The 23,263-nt window shown below is 37.7% G+C and overlaps 1 protein-coding gene across 2 annotated transcripts in view; it reads right to left on the bottom strand.

Moving 5' to 3' along the window:
* Nucleotides 1–23,263, bottom strand: part of DNAJC13 (DnaJ heat shock protein family (Hsp40) member C13) — a 134,065-nt gene that overhangs the window by 73,156 nt on the left and 37,646 nt on the right. For both annotated transcript variants that reach the window (XM_021069457.1, XM_003132418.5), the window contains exons 3-16: nucleotides 20,729–20,804; nucleotides 19,241–19,390; nucleotides 18,591–18,632; nucleotides 15,316–15,516; nucleotides 11,789–11,995; nucleotides 11,604–11,699; nucleotides 11,065–11,156; nucleotides 6,441–6,607; nucleotides 6,253–6,332; nucleotides 6,001–6,170; nucleotides 5,445–5,544; nucleotides 3,397–3,504; nucleotides 2,002–2,157; nucleotides 1,260–1,316 (exon numbers count right to left, since the gene is read on the bottom strand). In XM_021069457.1, coding sequence (XP_020925116.1) covers nucleotides 1,260–1,316; nucleotides 2,002–2,157; nucleotides 3,397–3,504; nucleotides 5,445–5,544; nucleotides 6,001–6,170; nucleotides 6,253–6,332; nucleotides 6,441–6,607; nucleotides 11,065–11,156; nucleotides 11,604–11,699; nucleotides 11,789–11,995; nucleotides 15,316–15,516; nucleotides 18,591–18,632; nucleotides 19,241–19,390; nucleotides 20,729–20,804 — 1,702 coding nt within the window. The remainder of the gene's footprint in view (nucleotides 1–1,259; nucleotides 1,317–2,001; nucleotides 2,158–3,396; nucleotides 3,505–5,444; nucleotides 5,545–6,000; nucleotides 6,171–6,252; nucleotides 6,333–6,440; nucleotides 6,608–11,064; nucleotides 11,157–11,603; nucleotides 11,700–11,788; nucleotides 11,996–15,315; nucleotides 15,517–18,590; nucleotides 18,633–19,240; nucleotides 19,391–20,728; nucleotides 20,805–23,263) is intronic.

The raw sequence follows: 23,263 nt of genomic DNA, 5'->3' as shown, positions 1-23,263 counted from the left end.
AAACATTGATGTTCTAACCAATCCATTGTCTATACATGACTTTTTTTGGCTACGTCTACGGCATGTGGAAGTTCCTGGGCCAGGGACTGAATTTGTACCACAGCAATGGCCCAAGCCACTGCAGAGACATCACTGGATTCTTCACCCACTGTGCCATAAGGGAATTGCCCTGATTTTTTAACAGATGCTTAACAGTATACTAAATTCTGTGCTTATTATTTAGCTACTCATTATATTCATGAGCTCCAATGGCATGATTTTTTGATAAAAGGTTCAAACCCTTACATGTTATCCAAATTACTACAATGGCAACCAAAGAATACAACAGTTCAAAAGCCATTTAGGAGTTCCCATGGTGGCGCAATGGCTAACGAATCTGACTAGGAACCATGAGGTTGCGGGTTCGATCCCTGGCCTTGCTCAGTGGGTTAAGGATCCAGCATTGCCGTGAACTGTGGTACAGGTCGCAAACGCGGTTCGGATCCTGCGTTGCTGTGGCTGTGGCATAGGCCGGCGGCTACAGCTCTGATTCGACCCCTAGCCTAGGAACCTCCATATGCCGCAGGAGCAGCCCAAGAAAAGGCAAAAAGACAAAAAAAAAAAAAAAAAAAAGCCATTTAGACTGATATTGTGAACATCCAGTATGTAAGCTGACATTCATAGCCACAATCTTCTAAAAAATGTAGAAGACTAAAGCCACCACACAAAAATTCTATGTACAACAATGTTATTATGTCCTGATCCCTAGAGCTTAATTACATATGCAGGTTGGCATGAGGAACTTGTTACCACACTTATTTGATACCACTCTGCTACAAACTAATTAATAGATTTCCATATAAACTTAGTACCTAAAGTTTCAATACCATCACCCACCACCATCTCCCCCCAAAAAAGAGGAAGAGAGAAAAGAATGCTAACTTTCTTTTTTTGTCTTTTTAGGGCCATACCCATGGCATATGGAAGTTGCCCTGGTAGGGGTCAAATTGGAGCTCCTAACTTTTCATTTAAAATAAAACAAATAAGGGAGTATAAGAAAGATTAATTTGCTCTAAACCCTCTTACTTAGGAACTTAAAATCCTTAGTTTATTAGTGAGGATTGTTTCTGCAACTAGTTTAGAATATAAAGATTTAAATTATTTTTCTCACCCAGGAAAACAGCATATTTCGCATAAAACACTGAAGGGTAACTTTTGTCAGTTTAAGTTCAAACAGCCAATCAACATTCAAGTTTAAAATTTCAAAATTGTTCTCTCACCTCTATTATTGCCTTCATAACCAATCCAGCTCCCTTTATAATTGCCATGGAAGGATGCTTTAAAATAAGGAGGAAAAAAGTTTCATAGAATGAAATAATTTTTTCCAATATATTTAGCTGTTGCTCTTCAGAGGGATATACAATTTTATGCAAGGTATAAGCCAAAAAATTAGTAAAGATACATCTCAAAGTTCAGAGTTTGGTTTAAAACTAGGTATTCTTACAAAATAACTTTACAGATACTTAAAGAGTTTAGAGTAGCAGAAAACAGCTAGCACTTATTTAAATAATAATATATATTCTATTTGAATGATACATATTAAACAATTATGATACTAAAATAAAAATACAAATAGCATATATACACGTATACATACATAATAAGTATTACAGTATTATATGACATAAATATTTTCAACTGCCTATGAACAGTCGCTAAAGCTCATTTTATTATTTGGAAATTTGTAAAGAAAAAGGAACTTTGGGCCTACCACAGAAAACAATTTGAGTTTTTCATTCTAAGATAGAAAAGATGTGCAACAGAGTCAAATGGTCAAAAGCCATCAACAGAGCTCTATATGAAACACCAAGACACCTGTGGAATTAAATGTTCTAATATGACAATGTACTAGGTTGTATTTATTTATATCATGACAGAAGCATACATGTATTATTTTAAAAACTGACCCCAAAAGTGATTCTCTCTGATTAGTTGTTATCTGATAAAAGTATAAGCCCTCACCTGAAAGAGTTTAAAGAGTGTTCTTCCATTAGATGCCACCATTTCCAGAAGCATATCAAACTGCTGCCCTTCTGTGGTCTCACTATACGGAGCACAGAGGGCAAAAGTAAGGAAGTCCAAGAGTGAACTAATAACTAGGGCACCAGTCCCATGATCCTGAAACAAAGTAACACATTGCCTTGGCTTAGAACAGAGAGCATAGCTTAAAACAGAGCAATAATGGGTTTCTTTCTGTTATTCTGTATGTTAGAAGTAAACATGTAATTTTCCCAATATGAGTTTCAAAGTACTCTCAACATGAATACTACTCAAAGCAGTACTCCTTTTACAGCAGCAAACCCACTGTTTACCCTATGTCAAAAGTAAAATAATTAAAATTTAGTCTCATTTCAAGAGAATAACCAAGATTCCTCAAACATGTATAATGAAGGTTAATGTGTATTTGTATAAAAAGCCATCTCTGACAACACTTGAAAAACTCTGGCAATTTGTTCATATTTCTTCTAGATGTTATAGATTGCTCATCTCCAAAGCTGTTACCCCTGACTGAGGAACAACAATTTGCCTTAATTTTCTTTCTTTATTTTTTGTCTTTTTAAGGCTGCACACTTGGCATATGGAAGTTCCCAGGCTAGGGGTCAAATTGGAGCTGTAGCTGCCGGCCCATGCCACAGCAACGCCAGATCCCAGTCGCATCTGTGACCTACACTACAGCTCACAATGCTGAATCCTTAACCCACTGAGTGAGGCCAAGGATCGAACCTGTGTCCTCATGGATACTAGTCAGCTTTGTTTTCACTGAGCCATGACAGGAACTCCAGGCTTAATTTTTTTTGAAAGCAACGTATTTCATAATGACTTTTTTTTATTATTATTATTTTATTTATTTAGCTTTTTAGGGCCACACCCACAGCATATGGAGATTCCCAGGTTAGGAGATGAATCAAAGCTACAGCTGCTATGCTACACCACAGCCATAGCAACGCAGGATCCGAGCCACATCAGCGACCTAAACCACAGCTCACAGCAACATCAGATCCCCGACCCACTGAGTGAGGCCAGGGATCGAACCTGCATTCTCATGGATACTAGTCGGATTCATTTCTGCTGCACTACAATGGGAATGCCACAGTGACATTTTTAAAGAGAGGTAAAAAAGCAAAAATCTGTGATATCACTGTAAAAATCTAAAGGCTTTGCAACTTAATCCTTTTCAAATAAATGGATATAGTCCTGAAACAGAATATTTCATTATTTGTGACCAAACTGAACTGTGACCAATACTGAATAAAGCTGAGGGCCACAATTCAAACAAAACTGTCCATGTTGCATTTCCAGAATAGCTTTCAATAATGTATGGTATCTCTCATTAAGACAAATTTAATTACAACTTACCACATGGGAATTAAATTTCTCCAGTAAGTTTTCCAGAAACTTCTTTGAAGAGAGAAGAGAAGCTTTGTTCAACTGTTCTTGTCTTAAGTCATAGTCATCATGCATGGGCTATTGGTTAAAAACAGTGATAACTCATGAGCAGTGGCATCACACAAAAGTTATTTATAAAGAGTACCCATTAAACGCTGAAAGTACTGAAAACCATAACCTTTAAAGTTTACAGCAAAAATGAAACTTGAGGTAAGAGAAGCTGGCAGAAGTGATGATTTCCCCTGGGAAACTTCATGAATAATCTGTCCAAGTAAATGTACATAGTACCGCACAAAGCACTTTTGAAAGAAAAAGTCACAGATCTCCTTCTTAAAAGGCAAATATCCATTCTCTCTCCTCTTCACATATTTATTGAAATGATAAAGCTTAGCATATAAAAGCAAGTACTAAAATTAGCAGCAAATATCCCTTTTCTCAAGATGATTCTCTTTTGACTGCTGGAATAATATAAGAGCATAAAATGGAGTTTAGCATAATAGGAGTAAAGATCAAATCCTAATTTTGCTGACTATAGCTGACTTTAGACACAGTTAAATTACTTTAAGTCTCTCAGTTTCATTTTCCTCAGCTATAAAGTGGAAATAATAGTACTCACCTCTTTGAACTATTATGAAGCTTAAATGAGACAAGTCATGTAAAATAGCCAACACCTAATGTGTAATGAGAGCTCAATGTGTTTATTTCACACTTGTTATGTTCTATCTTTTCCACTAATTCTTTTAATGGAATTATTTGTAGTAAATAAAATATAATCCACTTTGAGGAATAAATGCAAGGTTTTATACAAGCAATTACTTGTGTTTATTCTCTACCACTAAGTCTGCCTAAAATACTTTGTATAAGGAGTAAAGTCCATATACTACATACAAATTCAGATAAATCAGGGAGTTACTGCTATGGCTCAGAGGATTAAGAACCCAACTAGTATCCCTGCGGATGCAGGTTCAATCCCTGGCCCTGCTCAGTGGATTAAGGTGCAGCGTAGGTCGCAGGCTCAGTTCAGATCCAGCATTGCTGTGGCTGTGCCATAGGCCAGCAGCTGCAGCCCATATTCGACCCCTAGCTCGGGAACTTCCATGTGCCACAAGTACAACCATAAAAAAGAAAAAATAAGTAAAATTTTAAAAAAATTAAGATAAATCAGAAACCTCAAAGTTAAATTCAGCATTGCTTCTCCCCCCAGCAAACTGTCACCAAGTTAGATCTTTACCTCTCAAACAGCTTTCAAATGTGCCTTCTTTAGCCCAGCATCTCATTTCTTGCAGAATTTGCTCTACCTGCCTCTAACCTCGCCTCTAACCTACACTCCACATACCACTGATGAGCTATACTCCACACACTACTGGTGAGTTTCCTAAAAGTCAGACCTGATATGTTACCACTCCCTTGTTGAAAAAAAAAATCTTTCAGTTGTTCCTACTAAAAGGATATAAATCTAGCTTTTCTGATACAAAAGGCTTTTTATGGCTGTCTCTGCATACATCTCTAGCTATAATTCTTAAGCCTATGTGCCCCCATACTTATATGATGATCCAATCATATTCAATTATTTGCTGTTTCCCAAATATCTTTTGCATATTCTATTACTTCTTCCCAGGAAAGTCTTCTCACAAGTAGAAAATACCTGGCAGCCCTTCAAGATTCAGATCAAGCATCACATCTTCCAGAAAGATTGGCCTAGAATCTTTTATCTTCTCACCACAAAATCAAAATTAAATGCTGCTTTTTAGGGATCCCATGGCCCCTACTATTTTATATTGTATACAAATGCCTACCTTACTAGACAGTAAGCAATTTTAAGGAAGGGACTTTGTCTCAACATCTTTGTATTTCTAGCACATAGCACAGTGCCTAGTTTATAGGCTTTGCTAAACATATGTTAATTTGAATAAGTAAATGGCTATAAGAGCAAGTTAGGAAATATAAGAACAATGAATTGTGGAAATTTAAACCATCAGTCAACTTAAAATCAATTTAAGAGAAACACTATTACTTACACACATGAGGGCACACAGCATATCAACAGCTGCATGGATTACTCCATTATTGCTCCTTTTGAGTGCTTTTACCACTTTCACTCCTAGACGCTCCCGAAACCTTGTGAAACAAAACAACAAGCATATAGTATTAATGGCAGAGCATTATTCTATTATTTCATTATTAAGATATAACATAATAAGTCATCTTATGTTTTTACATTACTACTGCAATTACATACTCTGAATCCCATCTCTGGAACACATCAGTTTTCAGAATAATTTTTTTCTTTGAGGCGGAAGATTTTCTTAAGGTTAATTAAAATTAAAAGGCATATAATTTCCCATTCAAATTCACTAAAACAAGAGTCAGTAATATCATGGGTGAATGGATAAATAAGAGTTAGTAATATCACCAGTTCCATTCACCTTCCTTTTTTATTTCAAATCAATCAAAAACTACTGTATCAGCATATTAATAGGTATCAGGTTTTAGTCAGATATAAAGAGGTAAATTGTGGACTATTTGCTATTCTGAATTGTTCGAATTCTCTAAAAAAAATTTAAGACCACTTACTTTGGAAGCTGAGTAAAGGCTAAAAAACCAGCTTTGGAAGCCACAAGCCTCCTCACAGCTTGGAACTGACTTTCAAGTTCTGCATTTGAAGCAACAACATCTCCCTCTTGGGACAATAATGCTGTTATAGCATTATTGATCAGTTTTTCTTTGTTTTCTGAGAAGAGACCCTAGGTGAGGAAGAATATTTCAAAAAAGTTTCCATACCAAAAGTTAATGACAATGAACAAATTACAATACAATTTATCTTACATCCTGCGTTACTGCATGTAGAACTCCGCTATATGAAACATTAGCATTGAACCTGAACACAGCATCTGCAAAGTTGCCATCTGTAAGGAGATGAAAGGTTCAAAAAGATTTAGAGATCTTCATTGTACTTCTCAAACTATTATTAAGTTAATGGATGGAAATGCAATTACATTTAAATCCATACTTACTCGGAGGTGTAGCCAAGAATCTGAGATGAAGGCTCTCTACCTCCTCATCGACCGGCATGCTGAATAACCCCCATCGCTGACCTTTATGAGTTGATGTCATTTTTACACAAACATCTCGGTTACCAGAGGCTCTTACTCCATCGAGCAAACTTGCTAATAAGGAATCCCTAAGCAAAGTTAAAAACAAAAAGGTTTAGGATTGATAAATTAGAAGAAATTTTGATTTAGAGGGTAACCTAGGCTCTTTAGCAGGTAACCTGTCAGGGGAGCCCTCTGTGCACAAGGGAATCACAAAAGGACAGTGGCATTAGGAGAGAGCCTGACATTCTGTGTCCAAGGTATTAAAAGTATTAAAGCTTTAATGTTTTCCTGTTGTTTTTTAATTTTAAGATTATTTTTTAAAGTTTTACTTGGAGTTCCCATCGTGGCGCAGTGGTTAACGAATCCGACTAGGAACCATGAAGCTGCGGGTTCGGTCCCTGCCCTTGCTCAGTGGGTTAACGATCCAGCATTGATTGCCGTGAGCTGTGGTGTAGGTTGCAGACGCCGCTCGGATCTCACGTTGCCGTAGCTCTGCCATAGTGCAGGAGGCTACAGCTCCGATCTGACCCCTAGCCTGGGAATCTCCATATGCCGCGGGAGTGGCCCAAGAAATAGAAAAAAGACAAAAAAAAAAAAAAAAGTTTTACTGGCGCAAAACTTACAAATCACAAAATTCATATAATTAAAATGTATAGTCTGGTAATTTGTAGTATATTTATACAGTTGTGCCATCATTACAATCCAGTTTTGATATTCCCCCCAAAAGTTTCCTTGTGCCAATTTGCAAAAAACATCCTAGTCTTAGACAACTGTTTATCGTCTCTGTCTCTACAGTTCTCTTTTGAAGAAACTTCACCAAGAGAATGAAAATACAAGTCACAGGTCTATTTACAAAAGATGTATCTGATACAGGACTATTAACCAAAATATACCAAAAACTCTTAAAATTCAACAAGAAAATCCAATTAAAAAATGATCCAAAGAACTTAACAAAGACCTCACCAAAGAAGCTATACAGATAGAAAATACACATGAAAAGATGCTCCACACCTTATGACATCAGGAAAATGCTAATTAAAACAAGATATGGAGTTCCCCTCATGGCGCAGTGGTTAACGAATCTGACTAGGAACCATGAGGTTGCGGGTTCGGTCCCTGCCCTTGCTCAGTGGGTTAACGATCTGGCGTTGCCGTGAGCTGTGGTGTAGGTTGCAGACGCGGCTCGGATCCTGCGTTGCTGTGGCTCTGGTGTAGGCCGGTGGCTACAGCTTCAATTGGACCCCTAGCCTGGGAACCTCCATATGCCACGGGAGCGGCCTAAAGAAATAGCAAAAAGACAAAAAAAAAAAAACACAAGATACTACTGGGAGTTGCCGTCGTGACTCAGTGGTTAACGAATCCAATTAGGAACCAAGAGATTGCAGGTTCGATTCCTGGCCTAGCTCTGCGGGTTAAGGATCCAGCATTGCCATGAGCTGTGGTGTAGGTCACAGACAATGCTCAGATTTGGCGTTGCTGTGGCTCTGGCATAAGCCAGCAGCTGTTGCTCCGATTCAACCCCTAGCCTGGGAACCTCCATATGCCTTGGGTGCAGCCCTAGAAAAGACCAAAAAAAAAGATACTACTACATCAGTGTTACAATAGCCGAAATCTGGAATACTGATACCACCCAATGTTGATGAGGATGTGGAGCAATAGGAACTCTCATTCACTGCTGGGTGGAATGCAAAATGGAATGTGGCTTTTGGTAGACAGTTTGGTCATAGAAAACTCAACATTCTCTTACCATATGGTCCAATGATCATATTCCTTTGTATTTAACTCAAGGAGTTTAAAACTTATATCCAGACAAGACCTGTACACAGATGTTTATAGCAGTTTCATTCAGAGCTTCCAAAATTTGGAAGCAACCAACATGTCCTTCAGTAGGTGAATGGGTAAACAAGACAATGGAATATTATTCAGTGCTAAAAAGAAATAAGCAATCATGACATGAAAAAAACATGGTGGAAATGAAAGAAGCCAATCTGGAAAAGCTACATACCATATGATTCCAACTACAAAATTGTGGAAAAAGCTATAATGGAGGAGGGTGGGTGGGTGTGTGTGTGTGGGGTGTGTGTGTGTGTGTGTGTGTGTGTGGCGGGGTCGGGGAGGGGGCAGTAGGAGGTATTTGGGAAATCTCTGTACCTTTTAGTCAATATTGCTGTGAACCTACTAAAACTGCTCTAAAAAGGTCTTAAAAAAAAAAGCTTCATAGAAATTGAATCATATAAATATGTAGCCTTACATATCCTTATGTGTCTTGCTTACTTTACTCTTCATATGTTTTTAAGGCTCAGTTTTTTCTTGCTGAATAGTATTTCATTACGGATACACAACACTTTTATCTATCTCAAATAGGGGATATATATATATATACTGTATCGATCATTTCTAGTTTTTGCTATTGTAAGTAATGTCATTACCAACATTCACCTGCAAGTCTTTGTGTGGACATGTTTTCATTTCTCCTTGGTAGATACCTAGGGGTGGAAATGCTGTGTCATATGGTAACTGTATGTTTAATTTTCTGAAAAACTGCCAAACTGTTTTTCAAAGCAGTTCTATTTTACATTCTCACCAGCAATGAATGAGAGTTCCAGTTCCTCCACATTTTTGCCAACATGTGGCACTGCAAGTCATTTTGATGCTACCCATTTCTCCTAAGACTCATGATCTTTCCATGTGTTGTTTTGGGTTTTTTTTTTTCTTTCATCATTCATATAACTTCTCTAGTGAGGCATCTGAATCTTTTGCCCACTTTTTGCTTTATATTATTGAGCTGTAAGAGGTATTTGCATATTCTGGGTATAAGTCCTTTACAGTCTTATGTTTTCCAAATATTTTCTTCCTATCTGTGGCTTGTCTTTTCCTTAATGGTGTTAAACTTTAAATTTAGACTAAGTCTAATTAAATCAACTTTTTTATGAATTATGCTTTTAGTATTCTACCTAAAAATGTGTTCCTAACTGAAAATCACAAAGAAACTGCTTTACTTTCTGTATGTAAGCTTTATTGGGAATAATAGCATCTTCTTCCTAAAGAAGACTAAACAATATGGTAAAGCATATGACAAACAAGTGTTGAGATCTTCTGATTAGAACATTAGCACTATTTTTTGTCAGAAGGTCTTTTCCTTGAATTTAGGACGGAAGAAAATATAATCTTTTACTTAAGATGCTATTCTTATTGACCTTAGATCAAAAATTTTCTATAATAAGAAAGTTAACAATCATACTACAGGAAGTGAAAACACTTTAATAAGATTGTACTGCAGTCAATGGCAAAATTACCAGATTGTTTGAACTTAATTAAAAAATAAATTTGGTTTCAATCTATTTACAACAGGATGAAAGAACTGCCTGGAAGGTAAAAACTGCCAATTCCATGATGATGATAGTATATGGAAGATCCATTCATGGTAGAACAACACTGTAAGTGTGTTAACCTTACAGGAGGAGTTCAGGAGCTACAGCATCTCACAGATATTTATATCAACAGCCAAGTTAAATTAATATAAAAACATGCAGGCACATTCCACTGGAAAATTAGTAACTAGCCTAATAATAGCAACTTATAAAAATCTAACTTTGGGTATGTTTATTTACTTATTTATATACATATTTTTTTCCAATTAAAGTACAGCTGAGGAGTTCCCGTGGTGGCCCAGTGGTTAACGAATCCGACTAGGAACCATGAGGTTGCGGGTTCGATCCCTGCCTTGCTCAGTGGATTAAGGATCCGATGTTGCCGTGAGCTGTGGTGTAGGTCGCAGATGTGGCTCGGATCCTGCATTGCTGTGGCTGTGGCGTAGACCGGTGGCTACAGCTCCGATTGGACCCCTAGCCTGGGAACCTTCATATGCTGCAGGAACAGCCCAAGAAATGGCAAAAAGACAAAAAAAAAAAAAAAAAAAAGTATAGTTGAGTTACAATGTTGTGTTTTTCTTTTTTTTTTTTTTTTTTGTCTTTTCTAGGGCCGCACACGTGGCATATGGAGGCTCCCAGGCCAGGGGTCTAATCGGAGCTGTAGCCACCAGCCTACACCAGAGCTACAGCAACACCAGATCCAAACTGCGTCTACGACCTACACCACAGCTCATGGCAACGCCGGATCCTTAACCCACTGAGCAAGGCCAGGGTTCGAACCCTCAACCTCATGGTTCCTAGTTGGATTCGTTAACCATTGAGCCACGATGGGAACTCCAATGCTGTGTTATTTTCATTGAGCATATTTCTATTAAAGTAACTTCCTGCCATTATCCAAACAATTTAAGAATAAAAGTGAAAGGTGTTATTTTTAAATACTTCCAAAGTACAAATTTCAAAAATACACTTATTTTTCACCCTTCCATTTAAAATTGAGTCATTTTTTTATTCTTTAAAAACTTGAAAACTAAATAAACTCGTCTTTTCCTAAATTACATAATTTTGAAGTTTTAGATTATAAATCTTTATTTTTCCTCTTTGATGAAGCACTCTGCCCTGCACATACAAGGGTCTCAAAAAGCTAGATGAATTACAAAAAAAAAAAAAAATACCTCTCTGTCGAAGAGTATTTCCGTATTTGTCCTTTTATAAATTCAATGGTAAAAAGCTGAGGATTTTCTGAGTCACAAACCAATGCAAATACCTAAGGAAAGCAAAAAACAAGTTCAACAAAAGATATTTAGTTTTATGGTATTTCATCAGAAAAACTACATATCATCATTTTGCTGACAAAAGCTAATATTTTAAAATGTAGACCCACCAATGTTATGTGACTTTTCTGTATAATTTCATTGTAAAAACATGAGAAAATTTTTAAATAAAACTGTTTATGATATCAGAATTTAAGAGTTGCTTAAAAGTCTCATTCACATTTTTATATAATACTGAATAAAAATTTTACATTGTAGACCTGGGAAATAAATTTTGCAATATTCATTGTTCTAAGATCAATAAATATAATGTGAAGAATTAAATACAGATTCTTCCTGTTCCCCATTCTTTAGACATGAAAAAAATGTTAAAATAGAAAATTATTTTAATTTATGAAGAGGAAAAAAATCTCATTTAAGCTAATGTTGATGAAACTTACTTCTCCTAACGGCTTCAATGTTGCAATATTGTAGGTTGCTGGATCACGTTCTACTAAACATGTTTCTGTAAGCGCTAGAATTCTTTTAACAGGTTCCTTCAACAAAATGGATACATAGTTTAAAAATTATTGAGGAAAAACACCAAAAGATGAAAAAATTTTAATTTTTAACACATGGGTCTTACCGAATGTCTAGGTGATATTTTTTGGACTACAAATTCTGCTAAAGATGTGATGGATTCATCATTGCTGTATTTCCCAAAGCGAAGATTCAAATATTGCTCAAATTCAAAAGGTTCTTTTCTGATCCTCAATGAAATACCTATGTAGTTGCCAGCATGGTCTATTGCACTTTTTATAATTTCTTCTCTTTGCTCTGATGCAAATAAATGCTGCACAAAATTTGAAATTTAAAAAGTCAGAGTTGAAACAATTAAAATGTGACCATATTGAAACAACTCAAAGGAAAGAGACTGAAGGAGCAATTCTAGGGGGAAAAAATTTCAATCAGAAGTAAACAAGCAGTGTGCTATGGCTGAAACCCTATTATTAAAATAAAATCACAAAGCCTGGGATATAGAGTTTGGCAAATGATCACTGAATGGAAATTATCAGCTCATAACTTCTCAGAGTCTGGTTCCCATCATTGTATGGAAAATAGCACTCTAAGACTTCCAAAACAGGCCCCAGGGACCCCAGCTAAATCCAGCAGGGGTGGTGGGTAGTCTGTGGGCAGGATTTCTAGTTTCAACCAATGTAGCTGATTTCATCTGTTTTTTTTGTAGCGGGCTTTCTTGCAAGATTACCCTGAAGAATGTTTAAATGTTTACAAATCATTGGCCTCTGAATGTCACAAACCAACCTCCAGGAGTGTATTTATAAAGGTAAAGATAAGGTATTGCTATGTGAATGTGATACCTAAAGGCCAGAAATGCTTACAACCCTGAAGGGCAGGGCAGGAGAATCTCACACAAGAAAGAATTGCCCTGCCCAGAATGCCATTAGCTATCCTGATGAGAAACTCTGGATCAGATGTTTTAAAACTTGATTTTATTCCCAGCTGCTTATTGCAGTCATTACAAATGCAGAAGGTACTAGATGAAGTTTTGCTGAATGAATCTGTCATGGTCTCATGTATGTAGTGAACTGACTCGTTTTAGCTAGTGTCTTTTATTTATTTATTTATTTATTATTATTATTGTCCTTTTTTGCCTTTTCTTGAGCCACTCCCACGGCATATTGGAAGTTCCCAGGCTAGGGGTCTAATCGGATCTGTAGCCACTGGCCTACGCCAGAGCCACAGCAACTCGGGATCCAAGCCGCGTCTGCAGCCTACACCACAGCTCACACCAACGCTGGATCCTTAACCCACTGGGCAAGGCCAGGGATCGAACCCGCAACCTCACGGTTCCTAGTTGGATTCATTAACCACTGCGCCACAACGGGAACTCCCAAGCTAGTGTCGCCAAAGCCAGAGAGTATGCTTAGAAAGTGGTTGATTAAAATTAAAACCACCTGGAGTTCCCATCATGGCTCAGCAGTTAAGAAACCTGACTAGCATCCATGAGGACACGGGTTCAATCCCTGGCCTCGCTCAGTGGGTTAAGGATCCAGCATTGCCGTGAGCTGTGGTGTAGGTTGTAGATGAGGCTTGGATCTGGCATTGCTCTTGCTGTGGGGTAGGCCAGTGGCTGCAGCTCCATTTTGACCCCAGCCTGGGAACCTGCATATGCTGTGGGTGAGGCCCTAAAAAGGCAAAAAAAGACAAAAAAAAAAAAAAAAAAGTTAAAACCGTATGGAGGATTTCCCATCGTGACTCAGTGGTTAATGAATCGAGCTAGGAACCATGAGGTTGCAGGTTCAATCCCTGGCCTCGCTCATTGGGTTAAGGATCCAGTGCTGCTGTGAGCTGTGGTGTAGGTCGTAGATACGGCTCGGATCCCACATTGCTGTGGCTCTGGCGTAGGCCAGCGGCTACAGCTCCAATTAGACCCTAGCCTAGGAACCTCCATGTGCCGCAGGTAGGGCCCTAAACAGACAAAAAAAAATAATTAATTAATTAAATAAAACCACATGGAGTTCCCTGGTAGCCTAGTGTTTATGGATCTGGCATTGTCACTTCTATGGCTCGGGTCACTGCTGTGATATGGGTTCGATCCCAGGCCAGGGAAACTTTCACATGCCACGGGCATAGCCAAACAAACAACTACTTGATGTTATAAAGCAATAAAAAATGTTGGCATCTGAGGAGTATCATCATTCTTATCCTTAAAGTTTACTTTATGCATTGTAAGGCTTGGTTGAATTACTGTGATACAGTTATTGTTAAGGTCTGTGAGGCCACATTCCTGTAATAAGGTATGTTTTCCACCAAGAGGTTAAATCATTATAAATTTCCACCACCCAGGGAAGAGACAAACCTTTGGATAACACTATAATAGCAGAATTTAGACTGCTTTACAATGAGAGAAGGAAATAATTTTCTCTTTGGGCCTTCATCTTTTGGGTCTAGACTCAGAAGTAACAAAATTTCCACATGAGCATTCCTAGATGGGGGACACTAGAGTGTTACCCATCACCTGGGTAAACAGTGAAATCTAGAATGGGAAAAGGCCTGTAACACTGAAGAGCTAACTTATTTAAATCAGATTGTTCACCCCCTCCATCACTCTTCTTTTTAAATTGAAGTACAGTTGATTTACAATGTATTAATTTCTGCTACATAGCAAAGTGATTCATTTATATATACATATATATATTTTTTTTTTTTTTTCTTTTTAAACATTCTTTTCCATTATGGTTTATCATAGGACACTGACTCTCCATCATTCTTTTTACTTTTCTTTTGCTACCCTCTAGCCTCATATATCTAAAAGACTTGCCCTGGCTCTGCTACCCAGGAATGGATAGTTAATCTACAGAACACTAAATCTTAGAGTAGTTTCCAGGACGTTAAGGTAGCTATAGGAATTAAAATTCTCCAGAGAAAGGATTCTTGAGAGTAAGTTCAGTTGCGCCTCTCCGTGTGGATATTCCAATGCTCATCTCTGAGATATGGGGTTTAATTAAAGTAGGCAGGATGTTTCTTATTGAAAAAAAAAATGGTCATCATATATAGCTCAGCTTGGTCTTTCAAGTAACAAACAGGGTCTCAGGAGTTCCCTGGTGGCTTAGCAGGTTAGGGATCCAGCATTGTCACTGCTGTGGCTCAGGTTGCTGCTGTGGCATGGGTTCAATCTCTGGCCTGGGAACTTCTGCATGCCACAAGTGCAGCCAAAAAATAAATAAAGTTTCAATGAATATGAGATTTCAGATTATAAATAGCTGCACAAAGGAAAGACTACTAAAAAAAGGTTTTAAATTATTTTTTCAAAAGAAGCTTAGAAACTTTCAGGTAAGACATTAATACCAGTAAAAATAAAACTGTAACTACCATTTATTGAATACTAAGCCACACACTGTGTTTTTACACATTTCACATAAATTATCTCACCCAATCAAAAAAAAAAATTTATGACACAGATATTGCTCATTTTAGAGGGCTGCAAACTGGGATTCAAACTCAGGTCTCTTTGATAACAAAGGCCACACTCTTAATACCATACTTCCTCCCAGAGGGCTCAGAGAAAATTTAGAAGTGAAATATAAATGCTCTGCTTTCCTTCAAATGGCCATGTCCCCTTTTAAGTGACTTTTTTAAAACATTACTTACCAATCTGCTAAATCCTCCATAAAGTATACAAAACCCTCCTTGATAATCGGAGAGATCTACAAAGCCTTCAATATTTCTATAGTCATAGGAACAAAGGACTCTGTTGGTTGCAGGATTAATTTGGTCAAACCCTCCTGGAGTTACTTCCAAAATGACAGGTTTTCTTGTATCACTCCAGTGATGCTTATAGCAGTTATATCTCTAAAGAGAGAGAGAATAATACTTTTGGATTTATATTTAAGTTTACCATAAAATTACATTTAATGTATCAATCGCTGCTGAAAGAAACAAAAATCTAAATATTATAAACACTTAGAGCTACTATCCAAAATGTTAAAGACAGTTTTATTTAAGCCATTTGGAAGTTTATATTTATTCAATTAAGAATGTTCATGCTGAGAGTTCCCGTCGTGGCGCAGTGGTTAACGAATCCGACTAGGAACCATGAGGTTGCGGGTTCGGTCCCTGCCCTTGCTCAGTGGGTTAACGATCTGGCGTTGCCGTGAGCTGTGGTGTAGGTTGCAGACGCGGCTCGGATCCTGCGTTGCTGTGGCTCTGGCGTAGGCCGGTGGCTGCAGCTCCGATTCCACCCCTAGCCTGGGAACCTCCATATGCCGCGGGAGCGGCCCAAGAAATAGCAACAACAACAACAACAAAAAAAGACAAAAGACAAAAAGACAAAAAGACAAAAAAAAAAAAAAAAAAAAAAAGAATGTTCATGCTAACTAAAGACAGTATGACCTTTTTAAATTAGCAAAGGTTTGGGTCACAATATTTTGTGAAAATTTTAAGTTGCTCTTAGGCGAATCTATAAAATCTTTTTTAAAAACGGAAATCCTTGGCGTTCCCTTCGTGGCGCAGTGGTTAACGAATCCAACTAGGAACCATGGGGTTGCAGGTTAGGTCCCTGCCCTTGCTCAGTGGATTAACGATCCGGCGTTGCCGTGAGCTGTGGTGTAGGTTGCAGACGCGGCTCGGATCCTGCGTTGCTGTGGCTCTGGCGTAGGCCGGTGGCTACAGCTCCAATTGGACCCCTAGCCTGGGAACCTCCATATGCCGCGGGAGCGGCCCAAGAAATAGCAACAACAAAAGACAAAAGACAAAAAATAAATAAATAAATAAATTAAATAATTAATTAATTAATTAATTAAATAAAGGCAAAATGGGGCAAAGAGAAAGGACAACAAAATTTTACATGTGAAATGAACAATCCTTATCCACCCAAAAAGTCCAGTTTTCTACCCATTAATATGAATAGGAATACATGATCAGTAACATGATTTTTAAGGTAAAAATGAATTAGTTGCTGCACAAGAGTACAACTATTTCTAATATCAAAATAAGAGAAAAATTCTCTTGCAGGCATTCTGCAAAGAGTAAGGCATTGAATAATAAACACTGCTGCTAACACCCCAGCACTGAAACTAGGAATGGGGTTCATAAGCTCAATCCCCTCAGCATTACTGATCTATGACATCATGCACATGATGGTTTCATTAAAAGGAATTCTGCAAAAAAAAACAAAAGGGCCTGCATTAACCCAAGAATATATTTAGAGCCCTGACTCTAAACTGAAAGATGGAGCAGTGCCACACTTATCCAGCAGAAATGGGCATAGAAAGGTGGACACCAAAATGGTGCTCTTCCCAACTCTGCTTATTTACAGGCCCCTCAGCCCACTCTACGTTATTCACTATTCCTCCCACCTGACAATCAACTGTCAAGTAATGAGATTTGCCAGTAGAAACACAATTGTCCTTCAGAATTGTGAGACCCTGATTCAGAGTCTCTAAGGGGCAGTGGGAGGCCTGAGGTCAAATTCAACTTATATAAAAGTGCTGCCCTGGGAGTTCCCGTCTTGGCGCAGTGGTTAACGAATCCGACTAGGAACCATGAGCTTGCGGGTTCGATCCCTGGCCTTGCTCAGTAGGTTAAGGATCTGGCATTGCTAAGAGCTGTGGTGTAGGTCGTATATGCGGTTTGGATTCCTCATTGCTGTGGCTGTGGCGTAGGCCAGCATCTGTAGCTCCGGTTAGACCCCTAAGCCTGGGAACCTCCATATGCTGCAGGAACAGCCCTGGAAGAGGCGAAAAGGCAAAAAGACACACACAGAGTGCTGCCCTTCAGGCAATCTGCTAGGGACACAGTTTCCACCACAAAATTTTGAAAAGTATTAAGCTGTTGAAGTGATATAAAATGAAGCTTATAAACAAAATCTGTAAATATGCTTTTGGAAACAGTTGTTTTCCAAACAGATGAGACATTTAAAAAATTCACCTGATAACATAAAATAATTAAAATAAGCACACCAAATTATGATTTATAGAAATCTGATTGCAGCTCATCAGGCAAAAGAAAACAGGCAGCTCACCAAATACCATTAGGCTATTTTAAATGGCTCCTGGGCAACCAGCCAATTGCTTGACTTGAGATCTCTGAGGCTTCTGGTATACTAAAATAAGGAGTAGAACATCCATAGAAAGGACGAGGACTTTAAAAAGATAGGGGAATGGTGCTGTCACTATATCAGAATTCAGTTCCTGCCTTTTGCCAGAAGCTAGAGTTCCGGACAGTGCTATGAGTTTAATTAAGCATTACTCTGCACCCCCACCCCCATTATAAAAATAATACCTTCCAGGAAAACAAAGTTCAACTATTTCAAGGGAGTGAAAAAAAGCATCAGTGCCCATTTCCCTTCCCCAGAAGACTCTGATTTAGTCAGTCACACTATGTAACATGTCTAGAGAAGGCCTGAGAAAGTTAAGATTCTATTAGAAAAAATGACTTCCCCAAAGCTGACAGTGCACCATGCAAAGCTTCACTGTTGGCCAGATCCAGTGGAAGAACATATAACAAGACAGTTTTGACCTATAAACCTTAACACTTGAATAATTTTGAAGTAGGAATCTCCTACACAAAACAACTACTGCATGTTCTAGCAGGTATTATCAGCAGTGTGAAGCGTCTGCTGCTGTTTAGAAGACTGAATAAAGATTACCTGAATGCTTATAGCATTGTTTTTAATGCTCCATAGTTCTGCCTGAAGATTTTTTTCCAAACTATGAACACTAACAGTCATAAATCTAATTACTCATAATTGAGTTTCCGCTCAAACTACATTCATCTATCACATGGTATCAGCAGACATTAAAATAATGTTTCTTTCTTCCCCTCTTTAGCTTTGTCATAAAAGGAACACATAGATCATAGAAGGATTTCTAAAGGGTAACAGCTGAAAAAATAAAAATAGGTATTAACAAATGTTAAATACTTGCCCTTCCTGTGATTTTTCCCTCTGAAAAATCAGTTCTAAATCTCTGAAAGAGAAGATAAAAAAGTTTATAACAACAGACTGGTAAGGAAGAATCACAGTTCGGTTCTTTCTATCCAAAGTAATTAAAATCCCAACATAATAACCCTGATATTAAAAAATGTTATTATAGTTTAAAGATAATCAAAAAGTGTGGCATTTTTTGAAAAACAGGATAAATTAAACATGCAACTGCTTCTTTCTATGTAATGCATTTTAAAAGACTAAAACACCATCAAATATAAAGCCTTCAGTAAGAAAAAACTGAAGTTTCGCAGTGTCAAGTTAGAGGTCAAAAAGAAAAAATAAGCATAGTGGGAACAGGGGCTCAAAACATTAATAACTGCATTGTAATGTAACAGTTTGCTTAAAAAAGAGAAGAGAGGAGTTTCTGTCGTGGCTCAGCAGTAACAAACCAACTAGTCTCCATGAGGACGTGGGTCTGATTCCTGACCTTGCTCCATGGGTTAAGGATCAGGCGTTGCTGTGGCTGTGGTGTAGGCTGGCAGCTACAGTTCTGATTTGACCCCTAGCCTGAGAACTTCCATATGTCGCAGGTGCAGTCCTAAAAAGACAAAGAGAGAAATTTAGTGTATAAACCTGAATGGTACTTACCAATGCTTCTGTAAGAAGTTCTGTTCTGTGCTCTGTAGAAAATTTTAATGTTTCTGACTTTTTTCCACTGCCTTTACGAAATGTGAGGTTGAACTCCATTCCTTGTCCTTTTCCAACAGGGCTGATGCTGCAAATGTCTCCATAAGGCCACTAACAAAAAGAAAGGAATTCTTTCAACTGGTGCTATAATACGGTGAAATGTAACACTTATTTTTACTACTTTAATTTTACAATCACTTTTTATATGAGAAAATTTATAAAATAGACCTAAGGTCTAGAAAAAGTTTTGTCTTATAAAAATTCTATAACACAGGAGTTCCCGTTGTGGAGCAGTGGTTAACGAATCCGACTAGGAACCATGAGGTTGCGGGTTCGATCCCTGGCCTTGCTCAGTGGGTTAACGATCCGGCATTGCCGTGAGCTGTGGTGTAGGTCGCAGATGCGGCTCGGATCCTGCGTTGCTGTGGCTCTGGCGTAGGCCAGCAACTACAGCTCCGATTAGACCCCTAGCCTGGGGACCTCCATATGCCGTGGAAGCGGCCCAAAGAAATAGCAAAAAAAAAGACAAAAAAAAAAAAATTCTATAACACAAATACTTTTAAAAGTTTTCAGTTATCAGAAATAACTTTTTTGGAAGTTTCTGTCGTGGTTCAGTGGTTAGCGAACCCGACTAGCATCCATGAGGATGCGAGTTCGATCCCTGGCCTTGCTCAGTGGGTTAAGGATCTGGTGTTGCCATGAGCTGTGGTGTAGGTGGCAGGCATGGCTCAGATCTGGTGTTGCTGTGGCAGTGGTGTAGGCCAGTGGCTACAGCTGTGATTCCACCCCTAGCCTGGGAACTTTCTTATGCTGTGAGTGCGGCTCTGAAAAAAAAAAAAAGAAAGAAAGAACTTTTTTTATTTAAAAAACGTCCTATCTCCATTCTAATTTAAGTAATGACATTAATCGAAACAATTAAAAATACACAGATGTTAAAAGAACTCGGGAATAACATTTAATGATTACCTGCAAATCTGTTAAAAACAACAACAAAAGGAATCTGTAACACATGGCTAATTTAGAACTAAAATTAACTAGAATATACTTAAATATGCTTACCTATCCATGTTCTTGCCTTTATAAATAGTAACCTTACTTTCATGACAAGTATTTTCCAACCACTGCACTTGAGACCTATGTATGCCTGTATTGCAGTAACAGTATTGCCCTTAAAATTATAAAGAATTTACAAATTTTTACATTAAAAAGATGGCTATCATCAATAGTAACATATTAAGAAGTTATAACCCTTAGAGCTTAGATAACCACACACGCACCCCCTTTATTTATGTTTGGTCTTGAGCATTATATAAGTACATTAATCTTTCTCAGATTTGACATTTCTAACCTAAAGTACTGATTTCACTCCAGGGAGTCATGGGTCATAACCTAGCTTTTAAAATTCAAATGGAGTTCAAACAAATGCCTTATAACTTCTAATAAAATTACCTGATTTGTTACTTCTAAGGTATTAGGATTATATGTAGTAATCGCATGGGTTCCAACTGAAAAGACACGCTTATACCTACAAAGGAAGACAAGTACTTAAATTTAGTCTTAAATAAAAGATACATTTATAAGAAATTACATATAACACAAATGAACATTTCAATAAACAAACACAAATGTGTTAACTGATTAATGATGACTAAATATAGTTTAGTTTTATATTCTCACGTTTTTACTATTCTGAAATGTCACTGGTTATTAAGATGCACCAATTACTCATCTTGCTGTGAAACAGTAAGATCCTTAAGGAGAAAAGTAAAATCTATGTAAGCAATCTTATATTGTTACTACGCATGAAGTTAGTAAAGCACTGCCAGAGGATGCCAAAAGATTCCAAATGGGAAAATTAAAAAAAAAAAAAAATACACCATACACTACTTAAAATTCTTTCAAAATATCCTTTCAATAAGACTGTGATGCAAATGAAGGAAAAGCTATGACCTGCAACTGGTCTGCCACAGCCCTATTCTGGAATCTTGATAACTTTTATTTAAACACCTACCTATTACACTTAAGCGTAATTTTATAGAAGTAGGAAGCCTAAACCACAGACAAGAAATTTTCACTTTCCACTTCACTTCCTTCACTTAAAGCAACATATCTGAAGGAGAAAAACTATTTGAATATCAGTAATCCTTTAGAAGAGGAATTCATAATGATAATGTAAAAATTGAGGATTTCCCTTGGTGACACAGCAGGTTAAGGATCTTGTGTTGGCATTGCGGCTTGGGCTGCAGCTGTGGCATGGGTTTGATCCACTGCCCTAAGACTTTCTGTGGGTGTGGTCGCCCCCCCGCCCAGCCAAAAAGTGGAAACTGAATGAGAAAATATACAGCTATTAAAATATTTACAAAGAGGGAGTTCCCTTCAGGGCCCAGCAGTTAACAAACCAAACTAGGATCCATGAGGATGAGGGTTGATCCCTGGCCTCGCTCAGTGGGTTAAGGATCCAGCATCACCATGAGCTGTGGTGTAGGTCGCAGATGTGGCTCAGATCCCATGCTGCTGTAGCCAAGGCATAGGCCAGTGGCTACAGCTCTGATTCCACCCCTAGCCTGGGAACTTCCAAATGCCGCATGTGCATCCCTAAAAAGCTAAAAAAAAAAGAGAGAGAGAAACAAAGAAAAACTTATTTAAAACTGAAGAATTAGCTCTTTGGAAATAAAACAATAAAATAGGTGTAAAAAACAAAAGCAAAATAAAGAAGACTAAAAATTTATAACCATAGACACAGAAGAAATTAATGATGTAAGTCAATGCCAATAAATTTGAAAATTAAGACTAAATCAACCCTTCTATATAGAAGAATTTAAGAAAAATACAAACGATTACACCCTACAAAAGCATCAAGGCTCAAACAAGGAGATGGAACCTTAAAAGAACAGGTAAATCCTAAGCTTCTTAAATTACTTCACAAAATAGACTAAAGACAACAGCTTCTCAATTCTTCCAGTGATACCAAAATCCTACAACACAAAAAAAGAAAAAAACCCACACCAATCTATTGCAAAAAACAAACTAGCAATAAGAATCAAATGGCATCTTAAAATACACCATGACCAAAGACAGTTCATTTTAGGAAAACAGTTTAATATTAGGAAAATGTATTAAGGAGTTCCCTTTGTGGCTCGGTGGGGTTAAGAACCTGACTAACATTCATGAGGATGTGGGTTCGATCCCTGGCCTCACTTGGTGGGTTAAGGATCCGGTGTTGCTGTGGCTGTGGCAAAGGCTGGCAGCTGCAGCTCCAATTCAATCCCTGGCCTGGGAACTTCTTTATGACACATGCACAGCCCTAAAAGGAAAAAAGAAGTATTAATATAATTGATCATATTTACTGAAATAGGTACTTCAATAAATATGATCTGTAAGTTATCAAAAATAGATACTAAACATAATCAGATGCCTTTTTTTTTTTTTTTTTTTTTTCTCCAGGCGGCAGCATATGGAAGTTCCTAGGCTAGGGGTGAAATCGGAGTTACAGCTGCCAAGCCTACACCAGAGCCACAACAATGCGGTATCCGTGCTGTGTCTGTGACTTGACTTACACCACACTCATGGCAATGCTGTATCCTTAACCCAATGAACAGGCCAGGGATCAAACCTGCATCTTCATGGATACTAGTCAGGTTCATAATTCACTGAGCCACAATGGGAACTCCCTGGATGCCTTTTTGGTATCTGTGGGGAAAGATCATGTTGTTCTGCTTTAAACTATCAATGCAATAAAAACGCATATATTACTTTAAACCAACAGGCAACTGTTTGACACAAGGGTAACACACTAAGAGTATTCCCATTAAGATCAAGAGAGCTTTTTCACATTTTAATTTTCCTATTATTTTTTCTAATTAGTATGTTACACAATAAAAATGACAAAATTTCCATTTGGGAGGGACATGATAGAGTCTATTAATCTTTACCATATTACAAAATTTTTCCTAAATTCACATGTCTAAAGTAAAACGGGAAACT

Source organism: Sus scrofa, chromosome 13 (assembly GCF_000003025.6).
Source record: "Sus scrofa isolate TJ Tabasco breed Duroc chromosome 13, Sscrofa11.1, whole genome shotgun sequence".
Taxonomy (NCBI): Eukaryota; Metazoa; Chordata; class Mammalia; order Artiodactyla; family Suidae; genus Sus; species Sus scrofa.
This window is presented reverse-complemented; position numbering and strand designations above follow the sequence as displayed.